Source organism: Xiphophorus maculatus, chromosome 20, assembly GCF_002775205.1.
Source record: "Xiphophorus maculatus strain JP 163 A chromosome 20, X_maculatus-5.0-male, whole genome shotgun sequence".
NCBI classification, from domain to species: domain Eukaryota; kingdom Metazoa; phylum Chordata; class Actinopteri; order Cyprinodontiformes; family Poeciliidae; genus Xiphophorus; species Xiphophorus maculatus.
In genome coordinates this window covers 14,987,374-15,008,218 of record NC_036462.1, presented here as the reverse complement: position 1 = coordinate 15,008,218, position 20,845 = coordinate 14,987,374, and the positions used below count along the sequence as shown (strand labels likewise).

Here is a 20,845-nt window from a genome sequence, read left to right as displayed (position 1 = left end):
ACCTAGTAAGGCTGTTGGAGCTGCTGACTCGGGTTTTGCCGCCTCATGTTTAGTAAAAGCAGACCAACATGGATGCAGGTCGCCGCCGTTTTGTGTTCCTCGTCATGTAAACTCGTCTCCTGAGTGCAGATGCTGTCAGAGTGATTGATCTGCTGCTGAAGAACTCGACATGTAAAATAAAACGTCTGGCTGCTCACGCAGAGCGACACTTTGCACTTTATCTGGTTTCACGACGCACTCGACGTTCCTGAAAAACATTTCAAGACTTTATAATCACATCACTGAGCTGCAATTAAATCATTTCAACATTTTTTTAATTATTAATTATGTTTGTATTAATTGTGTCTGCAGTCAGGCTGAGATAATTATTGCCAACAAATGCACAGAATATATATATTTTTTTAAGAAATGATGACAAGGATGTTTTTCTGCATAACCTACATAAAAGAAAAAGCATGAAACAATTTCCATAATAAAAGGTTTGGAAAGTGGAAATTTTGCAAATTAATAACCGTAAGTATTAAAATGTGTTTGAATTATATATAATGAGGGATTTGTGTCGCGGCAAAATGTCAGTTTCATTTTTATCTAAGTGCTTTATGTGATTAGGAACATTGTAGATATATAAAAAAACGAGGAGCAAATTTCTGCCAAAAAACTCAGAAATCTTTAGATTAATCTCAAATTTTCTTGAAAAAGCTTGAGTTTCTGAGTTTGAAAAGTAAAAAAAAAAGAGGAAAATGCTAGAAAAATATCCAAAATTTAGATTTTTTTTCCTCTAAAATTTTCTAGAAATAATTTCTGAATCTGAAAAGCTGAAAATTTGCTAGAACTAATTCAGAAATTTCCTTGAAAAAAAAAATGGAAATGTATTGATTTGAAAAGTTTAAAAATTGCTAGGAAACTCAAAAACCTTTAGATTAAGTTTAGAAAGCTTCCCATTTTTTTTGAGTTTAAGTAAAAAAACATTTGAAATTTCTGAGATGCATCTTAAAAATGTTTGACTTTTCAAACTCAGAAATTTCCAAGTTTTTTCTAGAAATTTCTTTAAGTAAATTTCAAAATGTCTTTTTTTTTCTTGCAAACCTTTGATTTCTGGTACTCAGAAACGTCCTCGTTTTATTAAGAAAATTTCAGATTATTTTTCAGAAATGTGCTCTTTTTCTACCTATGGCGGCCTCAAGACATACAGCCAGATACATGCACGCTAGCGCCCCCTGCAGTCAGAGAATATGATGGGTGACAGAATTTGGTGCTGCACTGGAGCTGCTGTAACAGAAGAAGACAGAAAACTAACAACGTCTTACGATCCTCCAAACTTCCCAGTTTTGTTGTGAGTTTACGCGACAGACCGACACCAGGTTTATCTGTAAAGGAGAAAGAGAGAATTCACGTTCAATAAAAATTCATCCCAGATGTCCGACTTCCTAACAGGAGTTTAAAACAAGGTCAGTTTCCAGAATAAATGCTGCGTTTTAAATTATGCGCAGCTCAAAATCACCTGAAGCAGCATCAGCCTGTTGACTCACCGCCTGCCTGTTGTGCAGCAGCAGAGACGGTTCTTCCTTATTTTATAAATATATTAGTTTTTTTTTAAAGAGATATTTCTGAATGCAGTCGAAAAGGTTTCACTTTTATTAAGTGATTATGTATCATTATAGAAAATAAATAAATGTAGCTAAAGTATGAAATAATTTTAAAATTTTAATTGTACAATGGAAAATACTGTCAACTTCCACATGTTTACATTTGCACCGTTATCAATAATCTGCTTTTATATTTTCTTCACATTATTTATTATATAAAACTTATACATGTTTATATTTGTAAGGATGTTTTACGTTTCATACTTTTTAAAAAATCTTTTCAGTGGCATTCATGCGAAAATGACAAACATTGAAGCGTTTGTCCACTTTCTCCTTTAATTTGCATCAAGGAGTTTTGGTTTGTTCATCTGTTAAAGTCTTTATTCTGCAGTAAACACCAGAGCATAGTTAGCAGAATATCAAAACATTCAATATTCTAATTTTATAAGAAATGTTACTGCAGGCTGTTGATTGGTCCAAGTCAGAATCATGAAATTGAGCTAAAATATTAAAATTAATCAGTATGTAATAACCTTCTGAACAAAAAGAAACCATCTTCATAGTGAGTATTAAAATAATTAAAATTCACTTTTATTGGATGTAAAACTAAAAATCTACACCTCAGATTATGGATATATTCTCCATTCAGCCACTTTTAAATGTTCAATGCATTTGAATACCTGGAAGAAAAAAAACAAGCTCAAATATCACATTATTCCACAGTGGAGTTACCATATTTTATTTCTTTAAGTGCCATTCATGCATATTGGGGGAAGGTGAGGATGGGTCGGGTCGGGTCGGGCGTTGGTATCGACAATTTTCTAATAACACTTGAGTTATTTTACAGCACTAAACAAATACAAAGAGTAGCTGTGTCACCTCATCGGACAACAAAAGTAATAAACCGTGCAGTAAACAAACAAACAGGGAGACAAAAAAAAAAAACAAAAGGGAAAGAAATGACAAAGACGAAATAAAAACAAAAACTACAAAATAAAAACACAAACCAAATATATACTTTCAACACTGAAAACACTGAATGTAGAACCATAAGTACAGGTAAAAGGTAGTGTCACACAAAAAGCCAACGCGTTTTCATCACATATATACAATATAGATATATACATACTGTCACCCTCTGATAGGACAATAACAAAATATTCTTTTCCCGCCTCTCTCTTATGAATCCCCCCCCAGGAGAAAACAGGGGATGATTGAAAAGACACATTCTGTACAAGCACAACAACACACCAGCACTGAATAAAACAGGCCCCAATCAGCAGTAGATGTTGGCAGTTCTCTCCAATGTTGTAACAAGGTTTATTTATTTTTTTATTGTTTTTTTTCTCCCCAATAATAATAATAATAATAATAACAATAATAATAATAATAATCTCTCTGGCAGGTACATGTCCAGCTGTATTTAAAAAAAACAAAACAGGAAGATGAAAAGTAAAAACTTCCACAAGAACGCACACAAACGGACAAAATGTAAAAACTGGGATCCAGTCGTTTCTTCACCTTTTCCCTTTTTTTGTTTTTTCTTTCCCCTTTCATCCAATCGTCTCCCGTCGGCGGGTGAGTTCGTGCAAAAGTCCGTTTCCTCAGTCTTCGCCCGGAAGAGCTGAAAGGCGCCGCCGTGACCCCGTGCCGACCTCCCAGAAGATTCGCGACTCGGTTCCGAGAAATTAGTTTGATAGAAACGCAAAACATGAGCGAGAGAGGAGCAGAGGCGAACACACGAGACTGGCAGGTTAAAAACAGAGAGAATGCGTTAAGAAATGGCAGTTTTATAAGCTTAAATCAGAGAACTTTGATTTTCTTCTGCACAGTGCAGCTTCTGGGTGTTCAAGATCTACGATCCACAGTATAAACCAGGCAAAAAAAGAAAAATCTACAGAATTTGGTTCTGTAATGTTCAACTGAACTAAAACAATAAAATAAACTGTTCGATCTCAAAGTGCCTCATTTTCACAACATATTGTGATATTTTAAAAATAATGAGAAAAATCAATGATTGTCATTTTAATATGAAGTCAAACAGCACAGCAACAGCAGGAGGCAAAACCCCGTTAAATAAAATAAAACAAACTAGTTCAGGTTAACGTGATCTGATGTTTGGTTAGAATAAAGACTGGAAACAAACCGAGGGTAAAAATATTGTGCTTAAGCTCCAGACATTAAAACAATTTAATGGATTTAAAAGCTAAATAAATTTAGGTTTAGTGACAAATTAATTTACTGAGAGGAAACCAGGAGACGCAACGATCAACCAGCCGGAGATCGAAACCGATCGACTTTATCGAAATATTAAATATTCGGTTTGTACCTGCACTTTTTAGATTAATATTAATCATAAACAAATTCATGCATAAATCAGGGTTCGTACATTTTACCAAACTAAAAATTCACTTTTCAAATGTTTTAAAATTTTCCTGGAGATAAAATACAAATAAACTAAAAAAGGTTCAATCCTAATTTATTACTGCTGTTAATTAAGTTTTGTGATAGCATTTGATATTCTGCAGCTAAAATATTGCAAAATGTTAAAATAAATTATGAAATTTTAACTGATCTAAAAATAAGAAAAGTTGGATCTGATTTAAATTCAGACTGTGAGGAAAAAATGTGTTTTTATTAGGCATCTGGTTTCAGCTGTAAATAATGCTTTCCAAATTTAGGTTTTCAGCTAAACATTAGATTTGGACTTTATTACAAAACTACGCAGTTTGAATATCAAGAACTTTTAAGGACTTTAGATACAAACCAAACCAACTCTCATAAATGCAAATGATCGATTTATTTTCTGTTGGATTCGAAAACAGGAACCTGCAGGCAGGTCTGTCACAATAAATCAATTAATCGCATAATCAATTAAAAAAAATCAATAACTTCTATTTGCATGATTTGTTCTTTCTCACACTGGACGATAAAAGTCTTCAGTCTGGTGTTTTGGTCTCAGCTGAAGCTTTTTATGAAACAGTTTTGTTTAGACTAAACTAAACTTTTGTTTAGTTTAGTTTATAAATCATTTAATTTGTTGTTTTGTTTATTTACAATCAATTAATCGTTTGATTGTTGATTCTATGTTGCTTTGTGTTTCTGTGTTTGTTATGATGTAAAGCACTTTGAAATGCCTTGCTGCTGAAATGTGCTATACAAATAAAATTTGATTTGATTTACAATGTTTTCCATTTCCAGTGTAAAATATTTATTAGAATTTAAAGTTTATTGATCTTTGAAAATCTGTTCTTTCATCATTATTATTATGACATTATAACTAATTGAAAAGGGTCTCAGAACAATATTATCGTTTATTACAATAACTTCTGGGACAATTTATCGTCCAGTAAAATTTGTAATTGTGACAACCTGCAGGTAATGTTTTCTACTCTATGTGCTCTAGTTCTTTAGCATTATTAAAATCAGAATCTGTCAGGAAAAGTAATAATAATAATAATAAAAAATAAAAATAATAATCACTGCAGGTGGAGGTAAACGTTTGCATGTGCTATTTATTAAAATCCGATATGAAAATAATCCCCTTCACTTTGTAAAATTTGATTTATCACCAAACATGAACCAGGTTTGTTTTATTTATTTATTCTCAGTCCTTTAAACCGAGAATAAACCTAATCAGATTAAATCTTGCAGGTTTATTTAGAGTAGGGGTGCACCGATTGCAGTTTTTAGGCCGATCGTAGATTACCGATCTTAAAAAAGCCTGAACTGCCGATACCGATTTATTTTGTATGAAATGTTGCTGAATAGAGGAAGAAAGTGGAAGAGTTGGTTGGTAAGTACTGTGGAATCGGCTCTGATAAATTGGTGCACCTCTAATCTGGACAACAGTTTTCAGTCTTTATGCTAAACCGATTTGTTAATTTCTCAACTCCCAGATTAAAAAGCCTGAATATAATCCCAGAAACATCGTGCTACTCCTTCAAACAGAGACACAGTGTTGCAGCTGGAGAGCACCAGAACGGTAAAACCCGATGCAGCGCAGGAAAGCGGCCAATCAGAGCGGCCGCTGCAGGACGGCAGCGAGTCGCGGGATAAAACGGGATCGGCTTTGCATCTGGAAGCCAAGTAAACAAAAGGTACTCATGTGCAAAGGGCTCATCCTCCTCTAACCATAGTGTCTCTTTAGGCCAGCAGCGGTCTGACCGTGGAGCCGGTTCTGGAGAACCTTCGGGTCGCTCCACTGCTCTGTGCTTGAGAAAACCTCCTGGGTCTGCCTGCGTGAGCCGCCTGCGTCTCCTTCACCGTGTGCTTCATGCTCACACAGAGCCGAGGTGAGTGCAGCCAACAATCGGAGCCCTAAAATTACAATATATAAAAAAACAACAACAACAACAAACTCCCACAAACGCCTCATCTGTTCCACCGACATGTGAATTTTATCCTGTCCTGATTGCATCAGACTCTGCAGGGAGCATCAAAATATCTCTAATGTTCACAAACAGATACTTTACTATCGATCATTAGGGCTGATTATTTCAGTAATCAATTGTTCTATTGAACAAATCTGAAAAAAAAATGGCCACATTCTGCAGATCTTTGATCTAAGCATAAAAAGATGCAAATAAAGAATGCAATTCCTTTTTTAAATTGGAATATATTAAATTTTTATTGCTTAAAAAGCAATAATAGCATCATTAACAAATCATTTGTATCAAAGGATGAATCTGAAGTTTAATATTTTTAATGTGAAAAGCTCAGCCCTTTCTATCAACATCTGCTGACTATTTCTGGATTAACCGCTTAATAATTGATGCTTAATCTGAGTTTTTACATAATTTGAACCAGATTAAGCTAAATCTACCACTTATGGAGATATTTACAGAAAAATAATATTTTTTTATCTTAAATGCAAAATGTGTATTTTTAACACAGTTTTGGCTTAATTACTGCTTTGCCGTCGTATACTAGAGTTAATGATCAATCGATTACTAACAATCGATTACTAAATTAGTTAATTATTTCAATAATTGAGTCATGATTAATCAGATAGTGCCCTATTGATCATTAAATAAAATCTCACTGAAGTATGTTTTCCCTGAATGAAACGTTAGTTTAATCATTTTTCTCTCTTTATGTTTTCTTGCAGATGTTGGTCTAGTTTTAATATATTTATTATTTGGGATCTGAGATGCAGTTTCAGACGTTTCTGTGGCTGAATAACTGAGATGTAAATGGAGGTTCAGACTGATCTTTATTATTAATCTAGTTATGTATTAAATTTCTTAATCTGTGACCTGAGTCCATATTTCCTACCACAAACAAGTAGAAACGGTATGACAGTAAAAAAATCCTTGAATCTTCATCCAAATAAAACTTAACTCAGACGTATCGTGATTCTTACAGATTATCTAATGGTTTTTGAGTGGTAGCATCTTATTTAGTGAACAATAGAGACTAAAACAGTTTTGAGTTTCGTTGAATTTCTAAAGGTGCTACAGTTTCTCTTACGAATCTAAACAACTCTAAACTTCACAAGACGCAGATTCAATTCAAAGATCTGTTTTCACACTCCTGGTTTTATCTTCTCGATATCAAAATTCATTCATCTTTAAGTGTTTAAGAGCGAACGATGAGAGTCTCTGTTCTCCCATGACACACAGAGAGCCGGACACAGCACCCTGTGGGATCCCTCTCCGGCTCAACTCCTGGTTTTAAAACAAGTAAAATAAAATCAAACCAGTGGGGATAAAAACAAACAAAACACCCTGTTCAGATTTTAAACATTTGTAAACCTGTTTTCCCCAGAAGCGACCAACGAGCACCATCACGTTACTCACAGAGACAGACGGCCTGTGTTTTCTTAAAAAAAATAAAAATAAAGAAACATGAATGAAATGTGTTTATGAAGTAAAATATCATAAACACAAAAAAATAAACAGAGGGGAGAGAAAGTTGGAGAGAGAGAACTTCATCTTAGAGGCAGCTGAGGCCTATGTCGACACGAGAAGAATTACAAGCTGAACACGTCGCTCAAATCACATGACAGTTAAGGAGCAGAGGGGTCAGGGGTCAGGTGGGGGGGGGGGTGTGTGTGGCAGGAAGAGGATGTTCTGGGTAAGAGGAGGGGGCTGGCTGAGGAGGTTCACTGTTACTGAGCTCCACTCGTCTCCAGACGAGAACAGGTCTGACTAAACATGATTGTCTTCAAAGTAACATTTTCTGGTTATGGTTCGCCGTGTGGACAATTGTCAGGACTCTGAAGTCTGTGGGGTTTTTCACCGTGTCAAACGTTCCTCTGCATCACACAACCTGCGGCCTCGTCGGCTCAGCCTGGCCTCCTCCGGGTTTCGCCCCCCCTCCTCCTCCATCGGCTTGGACTTGCTTTAACGGGGAAGTGGAGCGTCTAGACGATGGAGTCCCAGTCGAAATCGTCCTGGATGTCGTCGGCTTGCATGCGATGCATCTGGAAGGTCCTGGAAGGTATCATGTGCTGCTGGTTCATCTGTGCATGGTGTCCTGAAGGAAACAAGCGTCAAAACATGGCAGATTGTTGTTTCATTTTAAAAAGCCAAAGTTTTTGAGTTATTTTGAAGTTCTTGAACGACAGTTCTCCAGGGTTTTGATATTTTCTTTGGACTATTTGACTGTTCTTCACTCATTTTCAATAGAGGGATTATCAGTGGACGTCACTCTATTGCGCATGTTGCCTTCAGAACAGGCAAGAATACATTATTATAATTTAAACTATTTACAATTAGGCTTATAAAATTATTTACAACTAGCAACCGGTGCAGATCACCTCTTTGTCTGGTGAAACTCCCGTATGCAGCCTTGCGGCGTCTGCAGTTGTCAAAGGTTTTATTTTTATCCTCTCTGTACTTCACACTGCAGCCGGTTCAATCTGCTGCATTTTTAATTTCTGAGTTTATCACCTGCCTTGATGGATGCAGCTACATCTTCACTTCTCTATAATTGTGACCAAACTAGGAAGAAATGATTTTATTTGTCCTCTGCACGCTAAATAAGAATTCCGTCAATTTTTAAAATAAAAACGTAAATTTTTTTATTTCTTATTGTTCACCACGTATATGTTTGATTTATTTAGAGCAGGGGTCTCAAACTCCAGTCCTCAAGGGCCACAGTCCTGCAACTTTTAGATGAGCCTCTGCTGCATCACCTGAACAGAATAATTAAGACTCTGGAGAACTGATCTACACAAGGAGGAGGTAATTAAGCCATTTGATTCCAGTGTTTTGTACCTGTGGCACATCTAAAAACTGCAGGACAGCGGCCCTTGAGGACTGGAGTTTGAGACCTGTGATTTAGAGGGACTCAACATATCATTGAGAGCTGATGATCTTACTGTGAACAAATTTCTTTATGTAATATTCAACATTTGAGCCATTTTCTCTAGACATTTATCGACTCACCTGCTTATGGACCATTAAGACTAATCATGCCAACTTATTTCAACACGCTGCGATAAACGACTGTAATACGCCAACAACATGCTAGCTAGTGTTAAAATGGCAAGATAAATGCAGGTAACCATGGACACCAGAGAGAATTTAATGGACGGCTCAGCTCTTTCTGCAGTCAAGTTGCATCCGCTGCGTTTACAAACAAATAATCCTTCTATTGACAGAAGAGATGGGAATCGAGAACCGGTTCTCAGTAGTTCAGTTGAATAGATTCCTCATCGGTTAATGTGTGACGTATTTGCGTGATGATGTGTTGCACATGCTCCGTATTTTGCTTAAGAAAATGTCCAAGATGGCGTCGCAGCAGAAGCAGCATGTTTAGATCTTTAATCACAATAAAAGGAGAAAATACATCCAACATCCTCAAACAGTTGACCACACAGCATGTAACCGATTTGTACAAATGTAAAGTGTTGATATGTTGCTTAGCAACATGTGGTGACTCTGGAAGGGGGCGGAGCTTTGAGCGCAGGATCTCCAAGGAAACGTTAAACTACTTATTGTATTGATGTTATGAATAATCTGCATCTCATTAACATTTGCAGTCATATTAAATAAATTAGAATATATTTTCCGATGAGGCTAATTTATTATGTTAAAAGCATAAAAACTGTTGATGTTAAAAATGTTTATTTGACAGAGGGATTCTTATTGCTTAAGGTAGTTTTAATTTAGTTTGAATCAAATATAACATGGTGCATATCTTGAATTAAAGAGTCTATTTCCTAACTCAACGAGAATCGATAAGGAATAAAATCTACAATCTGACTAATCGACTCAGCCTTAGAGCGGAGGTTCAGCTCTCTCAATTTTATCAGTAAACATTTTGTGTGTTTGCAGATCTTTTTGAAATTATGAACTGTTTTGGTTTGTGAAAAACCCAAAATCCAAACGCCACATTGAGGTCTGACATTATTAAAAAGTGGAAAAGGTTTAAGCGGTATGAAGAGGGAATGATTTCTCAGAGCAGCGTATTTATGGGGTGAAGATGCTACCTGTCATTGTGGGTCCCGTGTTGCTCATGGGGGGCATGTGGGGGTATCCGGGGGGACCCATCATGGGGGGCATACTCTGTCTTGTGTCCATGTAGAGGTTTCCTGATGATTAAATTAAAAACAATCAGAAGCATTCTCTGATATTCAGCAATACTGAATCTATAACATCGTATATTAACAAAACAAAACAATGTCAACATAAAACAGTATGTGTAGTTCACTGTTCACTTTAGGCTCTGTCATTTTCTCCTACTACTCTCCATTTTAACATCATTTGGTGGTATTAATGTGCTGTTTATTTTTCTTTTTCTTTAAAAAGTAGAACCGGATCAGTGATTCTACATGTAGTGTCTTTCTTTCTTACTACCAATATAAATGTGACCCATTTGTCCTGTAAAGTGCATTGCGATGTCATTTGTGATTATTTCACGTTATTTAATTCATCTACACAACCCATTCTTAGCACAGACACTCCAAATAAATCACTTTTTAAAACATAAACGACTTTAAGCTTCTGCAGGCGTACGGACCTGTGTTGAGGTGCTGGCCGGGTTTGTTGGTGTGCATGGCGCCGTGACACACAGGACTCTGTACCGCCCCCTGCTGCTGAATGACGCCGGTACGAGCAAAGAACTGGTTGATGGACGAGCAGAGGTCCGCAATCTGAGTGGGTTCAAGGCACCAATTGTTCAGCTCAGCCTGTCTCATGCTTTCTCTTAAACCTTTGGAGACAAATGCAACATTTTTGGAAATGAATGAAAACTGGAACAGTTGGCTTTCCAAAGAATGTAACGTAGCAAACGAACAACATGTCTGCAGCATATATTCATCATATCAGCAACCTTCAGTGGGTGATATTTAAAAAACATCCTACCTTGCATTCCTTGACTCTTAATTGGATAAACTGACCTGCTGAGCTGGGTGTTTTGGTAATTAAAGTTGAAGGCGGTGTTATTTAATTGAAGAGCTCAGTTTAATTAAAGTTGTAATCAACTCTGGAGTGCCGACACATCAGCACTCAATCAAAGGCTGGAGCAGAGCTGTACATCCAGCCTCTGCTTTTAACATCAGAGGAAATTAATCTGGAGTCCAGATCACTCTCAGGTGAGTCTCGCTGTGTGGATTCATCACTGATTTATTTCTAATGTTTGTTTTGACTTGAAGCAAACAAAAATAAAAATTCATATGATACAGGACTTAGCTGGATTATTAATGTAGAAATGTTATGTAGACACAATCACCCAGAGCTGAACTCAGAAAGTGAAGAATTACGGAGAGGAAGATGTGATGAAGATGACCTAGAGGTCACTATGAAAGCCTCCTTTCACCTCCGTGCCACGCCGCATTGATGCAGTAAGTCAAGCTGAATGTTGCTCATGTTGGAGCAGATCTGCTACGTTTGTTCTGATTTGATCCTAATTTTATCCTGTTTTCATAACTTTTCTGTCTGTTCATCAGTTATGTTTGTGTAAATGTTTTCATTTGTTCATTTTTTTTTTTTTTGCTTTGTGTACCGTTTGACTTTTTCTGCTTGCTTGTCTTAGGACAAAGAATGAATTTAGCTATTGTGCTAATTCCTGCATATCTACTCTGCCATGAATTGTGGCAGAGTATATTTAAAAAAATGAAATCTTTTGTTCATTTTTTTTGGTCAAGACATTGCTGTTTTTGGACAATTTTTTTTTTATTGTCCCCCCAAATAAGTTTTTTTGGTATAATTATTCCCTGTAATTTTACTTTTGAACAGTTGTTATGCCATGGCAATAAAATAATTTCTGTTATTTCTTTAAACAACTCGGAGCAACTGATTAGCATCTCAAAGCTCAAATGAGCTCGACTCCATGGCTCTGTTTTCAAACCGTACAGCCAGACAGATTTACAGAGGAACAGCAAAAGCAAATGAGGTGGATTAGCAGTCTTTGCCTAGAGCTGATGATATATGCTGATAATTCTGTCACTGGATGTTGAGGTGTTAGCATTCTATGTCATCATGAGACATACAGCAACTGTCTTCAGTCAGAGGTATCGTCAGATATGTTCAAGACTGACTGCTTCTGGAGAGTGTTTGAAGATACTTCGATGATATGACTGAATGAAAAGGTCTCGACCAAGTAATGGCTGCTTTTTCAGAAAGCTGACATGTCTGTATTAAAATAACTTGTTTTTTGTTTTTCCTCCTGTAATTTTCTAATAAGGTGAATTTTGGGTTGTCATTAGTTGTAAAAAACAAAATAAACCATTAAAAACTATTGAGCTGGGTTTCAAACTATAAAAAGTTTCACTTTTTAAATCAAATTAGTTGGAAACTGAGTAATTCTTTATCCTAATCCTTTTCAAATTAATGGAATTACAAACAAAAACTATTTTTATACTATTCAGATTTTTTGAAACTGGATGACAAAAGTCTTCAGTTTGGTGTTTGGTCTCAACTAGCTCTTTTTTTAAGGAGAATTCTGTTTACAGAGACTTCATAATTAATTTTTTGTTGTTTCTCTTGTTTTTTTAATTTATTTTGATTATTTAAAATGTTTTCCAGTTCCAAAGTTTATCAATTTGACAATGTGTTCTTGCATCATTATGGCATTATCATTATATTACTTCAAAACAACAACATTATCGTTTATCCCAACAACTTATGGCACGATTTAACGGCCAGCAAAATTGGCTGTAGTGACAGTCCTATTATGAATAATAAAATCCTGAGTGCAGGTTGGAATATAAACTAATGGTGCAGGGTTTATTAGTGCAACAGACCTTGGAAAGGAGAAAGGTCGACATCAGCCCAGTTGTAGCTGCTGGCGATACGACAGCTTTCTTTCAGGGCATCCAGATTCGGGTACCACTCAGACCGTAAACCTGCAACACAAACACAGAACATCATATCTGTAACTCTAAGAAGAGCATAAAATTAAGAAGTCATAAAATCAAATTTAATTCTGGAGGAATTACGGGTTTGCTGGCACCAAGCTGCTGAATAACAACTGTTTTTTTTATTTATTTTATTTTAACAGACTGTAAGGCCACATTATGCATTTTCACTGCAGTCACGTTTTTGCATTTGTGCTTGCGGTAATCTGGAGCCAAACGAAAGAGGAGACATCAACTAATCTGACGGTCGAACAGTTCCTGGAAGTGGCCACTAGGAGGAGCCAGTGTCTCTATAAATCATGCTGAAGTCTGGGCTTCAGCATGGCTTTGTTCTCCGCACCAAAGGTAATAAATTAAAAGATAATTTACTGTTTAAGAAATTAAATTGTTTTCTTTGAGCTCTCTGGCGAAACAGGGAGGATCACCTCCAAACACGATCATGATTGCACCTGAGCGCCTTCATCCATCCATGTGATGAATTCAAACAAAGGGAAAACAAAAGCAGACGCCGGTCCAGCAGAAAGAGACGGAGGGTCTCACCTGTGTTGCAGGCCATCTGTTGCGGGTGGGAGAGGCTCTGGTGCTGCTGTCCGTGTTGGGAGGGGTGCTGGTTGTGCTGGTTGTGCTGCGTGTGCGCCGTGTGCTGCTGCTGCGGGTGCTGGCCGTGGGTCGGGTGCTGGCCGTGCTGGGAGTGCGTGGCGTGCTGCGGGTGCTGAGGGTGCTGGCCGTGTTGGTTGTGCTGCGAGAGGTGCTGGGCGTGGGGCGATCCGTGGCCGGGGTGGGCCTGGGCCGGGTGGGACAGGGGAACCTGGCCGCTGTTGGCGGGGTGGTTGTTGTGGTGGTTGTTGGGCTGGTTGTTTGACAGGTTGTTCTGAGTGTTGATGGTGCCACTGGGGGAGTGCTGATAGGAGCAGGAGGTGTGGGTCTGCTGGGAGTTATCCGACGGCATGCCCATCAGACCTGAAACACACACACACACACACACAAACTCTGAGGACATGCAAACAATCAGAGACTTAGGCAACCTCGCAGTGTATGGCACTACCGTCGAGACGTTACCACCACAAACCTCAATGTACTTTACTGGAATTTAAAACAATAGACCAATATAAAGTAGAGAATCAAGTGAAAGTGGATAAAAATAAATCTAAAAATAATCAGAGGGATTTTGTTTTAGTGCTGGGTGATATTGCTGAAAAACAAACTACGACAAAAGCCAGGGGCTCTTTGGACCTTCACCAATGGCTCTTAATAACTTTGGCTGAAGATGATAAATAAAACCAACTGACACTTTTAAATACAGACATAAAAACAGCTTAAACATTTAGCAGTTTTTTCTTTGAAAATATTAATTGAATTTTCACAACAGAAAGACATTAAAATGATAAATTCTTATATCCAATTATCCTGTCATTAGGTTGAAAACAATGTGATTTTCTTTTGCCAATGAAAGAGTTACATCCATCTCTTTTGGCTAAAAATGTTTCTTTTTCTGTGTATTAAAATCTAAAAATAGAAATAAAATGGTGGTTCTATAAAAATAAATTTCCCATAGTGGAAAGAATATTTGACATATTTTTAACTGAAAAATTTAAAAATGTCTAATCAAAAGGTCATGTAACACTTGTGGCTCTAAATGAGTTTTATTTACCTGGACTGGGGGCAAAAATGGGTCTTTAAATATGGTAAAAGTTGCAACTGATATAACTGTTTCATATAAGTCAAAATCAATAATTATTGATTAGCTTTTTTTGTTTAAATATATATAATGCTGCCAAACTAGTGACCTGACCTTTCCTGTTTTATCCACATGTTCCTCTAGAGAAGTTGTACTAACTCCACACAATTGTTTATTTTATTTTTAAGCTGTTATAAGGCACCAAACCGCCAAACCAGTTACTCAACAGGTTGCTAGGTAACCAAAGAGTGACTGAGTTGCTAGGTAACCAAAGAGTAACTGAGTGAGTTGATTCCACTAATCTTCCTTAACTGGCTGTTAGGTTAGTTGGGTGGCTAAAGCCTGTCCTCTGCCTACACCTCCCAGAATGCTGTGCAGTTCTGGATCAGAGTTCAGTTTAATTATTCAACATTTTATCGGATCACGTGTCTATGGCAAGATATATATAGATATATACTGTATATAGCTATTGATTTATTGTCCAGCCTTATTTTGTTTACATTTGTCATCTGTCCCCTGTACTCTGACGCTTCTAAATAAAATCCAGTGTTACCACTGCCTCCAGAGATTGTCTAATTAAGTTTATTTCAAAGTGAAGGGCCAGTAGGGGGCGCTAGGGGGCCTCAGAAAGTTGGAGGTAAAATAAAAAATGCAAAAATAAGTCAATATATTTTTAATTAGAATTTTTTCACCATATAAAATAATGTTTTTTAATTAGTATTATAAAGTAAGAACACCAAATATCAGTCCGTAGATTAAAAAAAATCAGTTACAGACAAACCGCACCACTTTTGGCTGTAACTGCACTAAAAACCAGCTGTTAGTTTTCTCCGGCTTCATGTTTATTCAGTGCTTTGTGATAAAATCCCAGTAAGAAACATTGAAAACTTTTGTTTAAAACTTTTGTGGTTTTGATGTGATAAAATGTGGAAAAGTTCCAGGGGTGTGAATACTTTTGCTAGGCCTTGTAATTGCAAACAATACGAATGCAGACGTGAAAAGTGGATAGTAATGTAGTTAGGCTCTCTCTCACTGTTTACTTTCACTTCTTTCAAACTCTGAGCAGCAAGGGTTTGAATCCCTCATAAAATCATCATCAATGCAAATTCAGTTTATGCTAGATTTTAATCTTTGGTTATTTCATAAAAAGTAATCAACTCAGTGAATATATGAAAATAACTGATCCTGGAAGCATGTTAGGGTTTTTAATGGAGAGCTGTTGCAGGAGCGTCAACATTTGAGAAAGACCAGTTGCCATTTTGTTGCGTCAGGGAATGACTCAGCTTCGGTTATTGGACGTTTCACAAGCTGGAGCTGCTGCTCTCTATCCTCCTCAGAGTCCTGTATCATCTCTGACTATCTGGTTGTGCAGGTCTTTAAGCAGCACGAACATCTGCGCAGCCCATTGCAATCATCCGAGCGGTGGGGAGGGGCCCTTAAGAGGCCCCGTCCTTCACAGTTTTGGCACCGCGAACCCATTCCACTGGAGGGCTTTCAGATCCGACTCCAGGCCCCGCACCTCCACAATCGCCGCAGGGGTGACAAAGGTGCATCTCTTATCGGTACAGAAAGCCCATTGTCCAACCAGGGAAATACAGAAAGCAATTAACATGGCACCAGAATAATAATGCGAGCTCATTACCTATTATCAAAGCCAGTGAATTAGCTCACTGTCCACAGCGGCAGAGTGTGAAATCCTCCAAGCTCGATTATTTACGCTCTTTAATTGCAGGAGCTTGTCTGAAAGAGATTTCACTTTTATGCACGTAAAAAGAAAAAAAAAGGTAACAGTTTTTAACTAATAAAACAAAGATGATGGATTAAAGCAGACTCTCATTAGCATGAAATGCATTTGATTTGTGAAAGTGGGTTATCCACAGAAAGCTCAGTCTGCTTTCCTCCTGACTCGCTTGTCAAGTGCCCCATGTTCACCAGTCAATCAGATTATACACAAAACTGCTTTTTCCACTGCAGGGATTCTGATTTTTTCTTTGCCTTGTTATGCATTAAAAAGCTAAAAAAAAATCCCATCAATGTAACTAGGAATTTTTGGGCTGCCAATAAGCTCTTCCCCTCCGTTTGAAGCGCGACCAGATGCTTTTAACTTTCACGTAAGGGTGAAAATAAAAAGTAAAAAATTAACAATAAAAAGTGCAGTCGTATCTCTTTATGTCCTGCAATAAAATATTTAAAGCATGAACTCTCAGACTCCAGCTTTAAATAAATAGATAAGTCTTAGCATTTCCCTGGCAAGAGCTTGAAAGCTTGAAAGTCCTCTGTAAAGGTTTGGATTAAAGCCAAGTGAGCCGAGCTGAATACCTGCACACTTAGAGTAAACCTCATTAGTTCCTAAAGACTCTCTATAGCCCCAGCTGTTAAGAACAAGCCCACATTAGGAAAATCGCTTCTAGGGTCTTCGGCTCACTGATAGATTTCCCCCCAGCGCCCTCGAGAGGCCGCTCACCTTGTTGGCTGAAGGACTGCTCAAAAACAGACTTGTAAAGGCTGCGGAAGGAGGCACTGAGATCTTCGAAGTCTGAGAACGGGAGCTGCTTTTCCCTGTCTGGCATGCTGTACTGGGACTGGGGGGGCTGCTGCAGGCTCATCGACTGGGACACGGGCTCCGGATGACTGGTCACCTGGGGAGATGGAGGTAGACAAGGGAGAAGCTGGGTTTAATGTTTAACATGTGAAAGGAACTACTGCTGGAAAGATGGTTAAACAGAGATAAATTATATATTAAAAAAAGTAGAGCATGATATGTATTCAGCCGCCTGTAGCTGTTGTGCGAAGGCTTCAGAGATTTGTTAGTGAACATTTGTGAAAAATGGGATCATGATAAACAGCACACAGGAAAAGAAATCCGGCTGTGGAGAAAATTTAGAGCAAGGTGAGGTTATAAAGCAATATCCTAACCTATAAAAAACATGTCACGCATTGCTGTTCAATTCATCATCTAGAAAAACCCCCCACAAAGTCAACGTGAGCTGACCGGCCAGACAAGGAGAGCGTTAATTGGAGAAGCAGCTACTACACAGCAGCAGGAGCTGCAGAGATCAACAACTCCGTTGGATTATTTAATAACTTTTAGTTATGCACTTCATGAATCGGTCTTTATTTTAGGCCAACATCGACACCAGGCCGGTTTGGTCCGCTTTAATCAAACTCTAGTGCATTGGTCTAGAAAATTTGGTTCGATTGGGGAGGTGTGAACGCGCAATCGAACTCTGAAGTGGACCAAAGAAGCGAACTCTGGTCCGACTAAAAACCTAGGTCTCAGTTGATTTGAATTGAACTCTGGTGAGGTTTAAATGCATGTTTGAATGCCAGACGGGCCAGAAACTGCTACAAAAGCAGGAAGTGGACTACAGCGCAGGGCATTGTGGGTAAATACAATCAGAACAAACGCATGTGTCAGGCACCAGAGGGGCAAATGGTTCTTGGTCTTTTACAAACGACAAGAAAAATCCTATAATCACTGAAATCTGATGCCACTTCATTTTTGTTTACAGTTTGTGAAGAAGGAAGTTGTGCTCAGTGTCTTCTTCTGAGGCTTTTGTGTCGTTTCCTTCAGCAGATCTTGGTGCATCGTCACCACAAGTGAGGAGGTTAAAAGGTTTTTTGGATCGTTTGACGTAGCGGAGTGTGTAAGTGAATCTCAGCAGCTGAAAATGTAAGAAATGTTGCAATTTTGGTCAAAGAGATGCAAGAAGAAATCCAAAATAAGCCAAAGGTAAAGTTTTGGTCTCATCTGCACATTATAAATAGATCGTCACCACTATGAAACATGGGGGTGGCAGCATCATGTTGTGGGGAAGTCGTTCTTCAGCAAGAACAGGAAAGTTGATCAGCGTTGATGGATTTTTGTTTGCTTCCTGCAGTGAGTGCAGCGGTTCGAATCCGCTTCCTCCAGAAGTCCAGAAATATTCACAATATTCTGCAAATTGCCCTAAAGTCAGAGTGTTTGCGTGGTTGTACATATAAGTTTCTGTTTGTTGCGTTGTTGGAATAATTTTTGGAAGGCACTGCAGCTGCCACGGTGCAACAGAAACGGAAAAAACAACCTGTGAAATATTTCATGCAAATCAGTGATAAAACTCAATGATATCTCCATTCTGCAAAGCTGCGACTATCGTTTTTCAGCCTGAAGATGCGTCCCTCATGCAACATAAAGAACAAATTACGTACACCACAACAATGCAGGTCAGTGCTTACCGCCTTGGCTCACACAGCATTAAGAGAGCAACTCAAACGGACATAAAGCCGATACTCTGGTGGCCGAGCAAAATGTATTTAAAACAAAATCAATAGCAATACCTTGAACAAATAAGCAGCCATTTTATCCATGTATTTGTGTGGGCAGTCAATGTAACACACCGCCTCTAGGTGTGAGACAGAAGCACTGTTCCCTCCAGCTAAGGGCTTGTCTGAGAGATTCACCGCAGCAAGGGCAGCAAGGGCAGCAAGGCAGACACAGTCCTATTTCACACAGCAGAAACCTGACCTGTGTCCACTGTGGGCTCGCTATACAAGAGAGGTCGTGTTCAATTTTTGATCCTAACATCTTCCTCTTCTAAAATGTGGACAGGTTGCTGAAATGTGTGGCTTGCGGACTGGCTTGGAGAAGAGTGAAGAGGTGATAATAAAGCCAGAGTGTTTACTGAGAGCTGCCGCTTAGTCTGGGAGAGAAAAAGAGAAAGAGAAAGCAGGAGCAGGCGGGCGGGCGAGCGAGCGTGAGCGCATCCATCAGGCTGAGCCGATCGATGCTCGGCGCCTGGAGCGGGGAGCACTCCAGGATGCAGGGAGGACCACACCAAAGAGGGGGCATCTCTGGTGGGAGGACATCAGAGGGAGAGCTTCTCTTTGTCTGGCTTCCAGGAGCGAGCGCAATTTTCTTTGTTTCTCTTAACCCTGTTCCTGATGTTGTACTCTCGCTCATGTCCACCCTGAACCTCGGTCTATTGCCGTCTGCAGCTGGCTCCTCTGAACAAAACCTCCTGGGGCTTTCCCATCAACTCTCATACAGGATACAGACCGCTTTGTACGACTCACAGGGTTTCGTTTTTATTCCTTTTTGAACCGTGGCTCTCCAGCAGATAAAAACTATTGATGAAAATGTACAATTTACTACTCTGAACTAAAAAGAAAAACACTACAGTGCAAAAGTTTTAAAGCACCTTTAATTAATTTACGCTCTGCTTTCTTGCTATTGATCAATATTCCTTCAGGATTTCTGTGGGGTTTTGGATTTTGGCAGCTTTATGGCAAATTATTATTTTTTTTGCACAGTTCCAGAAGTGGAATAGTGCACTTCAGGCCAACAGTTCCAGTTCAAGTTTGATCGAGAAACTTAAACTTCGCTGAATTTCATAAGCAGCAAAGAGATTTTAAACATATCTTTAGCTTTGTGCATTGGCCTTCCTCTATTTCCCCTGCAGAAACAAATTATTAATCATACAGGATTCTCATCAGATTTCTTGCAGTTAATCACTATCTGCCAAAACCAAAATGGGTTGAAAACAAGCAAAGCAACTATTTAAAACCTTAGATTTATTTTTGTAACGCTGCGTGCTGATTTGCAGGTTCCTTAAGACGGGTCTTAGCTTCTGGAAAACCCGATGAGAGAAATATACATTAATTTTAGTTATATTAAATGGCAATTAGCACTGATTTATTTAAAATTGTTCTTAGGCAGGGGAATCTACAGAAAAAGGACTGACCACCAAAACAGGTCAGATCAGAATTTCTTGAGATTTATTGTGCTGTTAGATATGAACAGATACTGAATACTGGCAATCAATTTAAAACACATTTTCCAAATTTTACCTTTGTCAGCTCTACTTTGATTCTTATTTATTTCCTTGATATGTTCTTTCTTTTTACTGAAGTCTGTTGTCTTCTGAGAATAAAGACTGTTGGTGAGCTCTTCAATTCGGGACTAAAATGGCAACATTTGTAACATTTTCAGATCTGTTTTAGCAATGCACGATCCACTTTTCTTTCTTTCGATACTGATAAAAATATCTGTGGTTTAGGATCAGCTGATACCGATCCAATACAGAGAAACTGTGCTGAATTGACTTCAAACGTTTCTTTTTTTTTTTAAAACAGACATAAAAGTACTGATTTACAAATTTATGCGGTAACTCTGCACCAGTACAGCACACTTAAGTACAATAATAGGTTCACAATAGCTAGTAGCTACACTAATAGCTTGGTTGAACATGTAGTAACTTTAATTTGTTCAATCAGTGCAATTAAGAGTATAACAGC

At 38.2% G+C, this 20,845-nt stretch overlaps 1 protein-coding gene across 1 annotated transcript in view; it reads right to left on the bottom strand.

The window, feature by feature from the left end:
• Nucleotides 1-6,154: 6,154 nt before the first annotated feature.
• Nucleotides 6,155-20,845, bottom strand: part of LOC102224555 (forkhead box protein J3-like) — a 63,618-nt gene continuing 48,927 nt past the window's right edge. Inside the window, exons 6-11 of the mRNA XM_005796938.2 lie at nt 17,037-17,211; nt 13,435-13,854; nt 12,781-12,882; nt 10,557-10,748; nt 10,027-10,128; nt 6,155-8,066 (exon numbers count right to left, since the gene is read on the bottom strand). Of these exons, the coding sequence (XP_005796995.1) occupies nt 7,954-8,066; nt 10,027-10,128; nt 10,557-10,748; nt 12,781-12,882; nt 13,435-13,854; nt 17,037-17,211 (1,104 nt within the window). The 3' untranslated portion in view covers nt 6,155-7,953. The remainder of the gene's footprint in view (nt 8,067-10,026; nt 10,129-10,556; nt 10,749-12,780; nt 12,883-13,434; nt 13,855-17,036; nt 17,212-20,845) is intronic.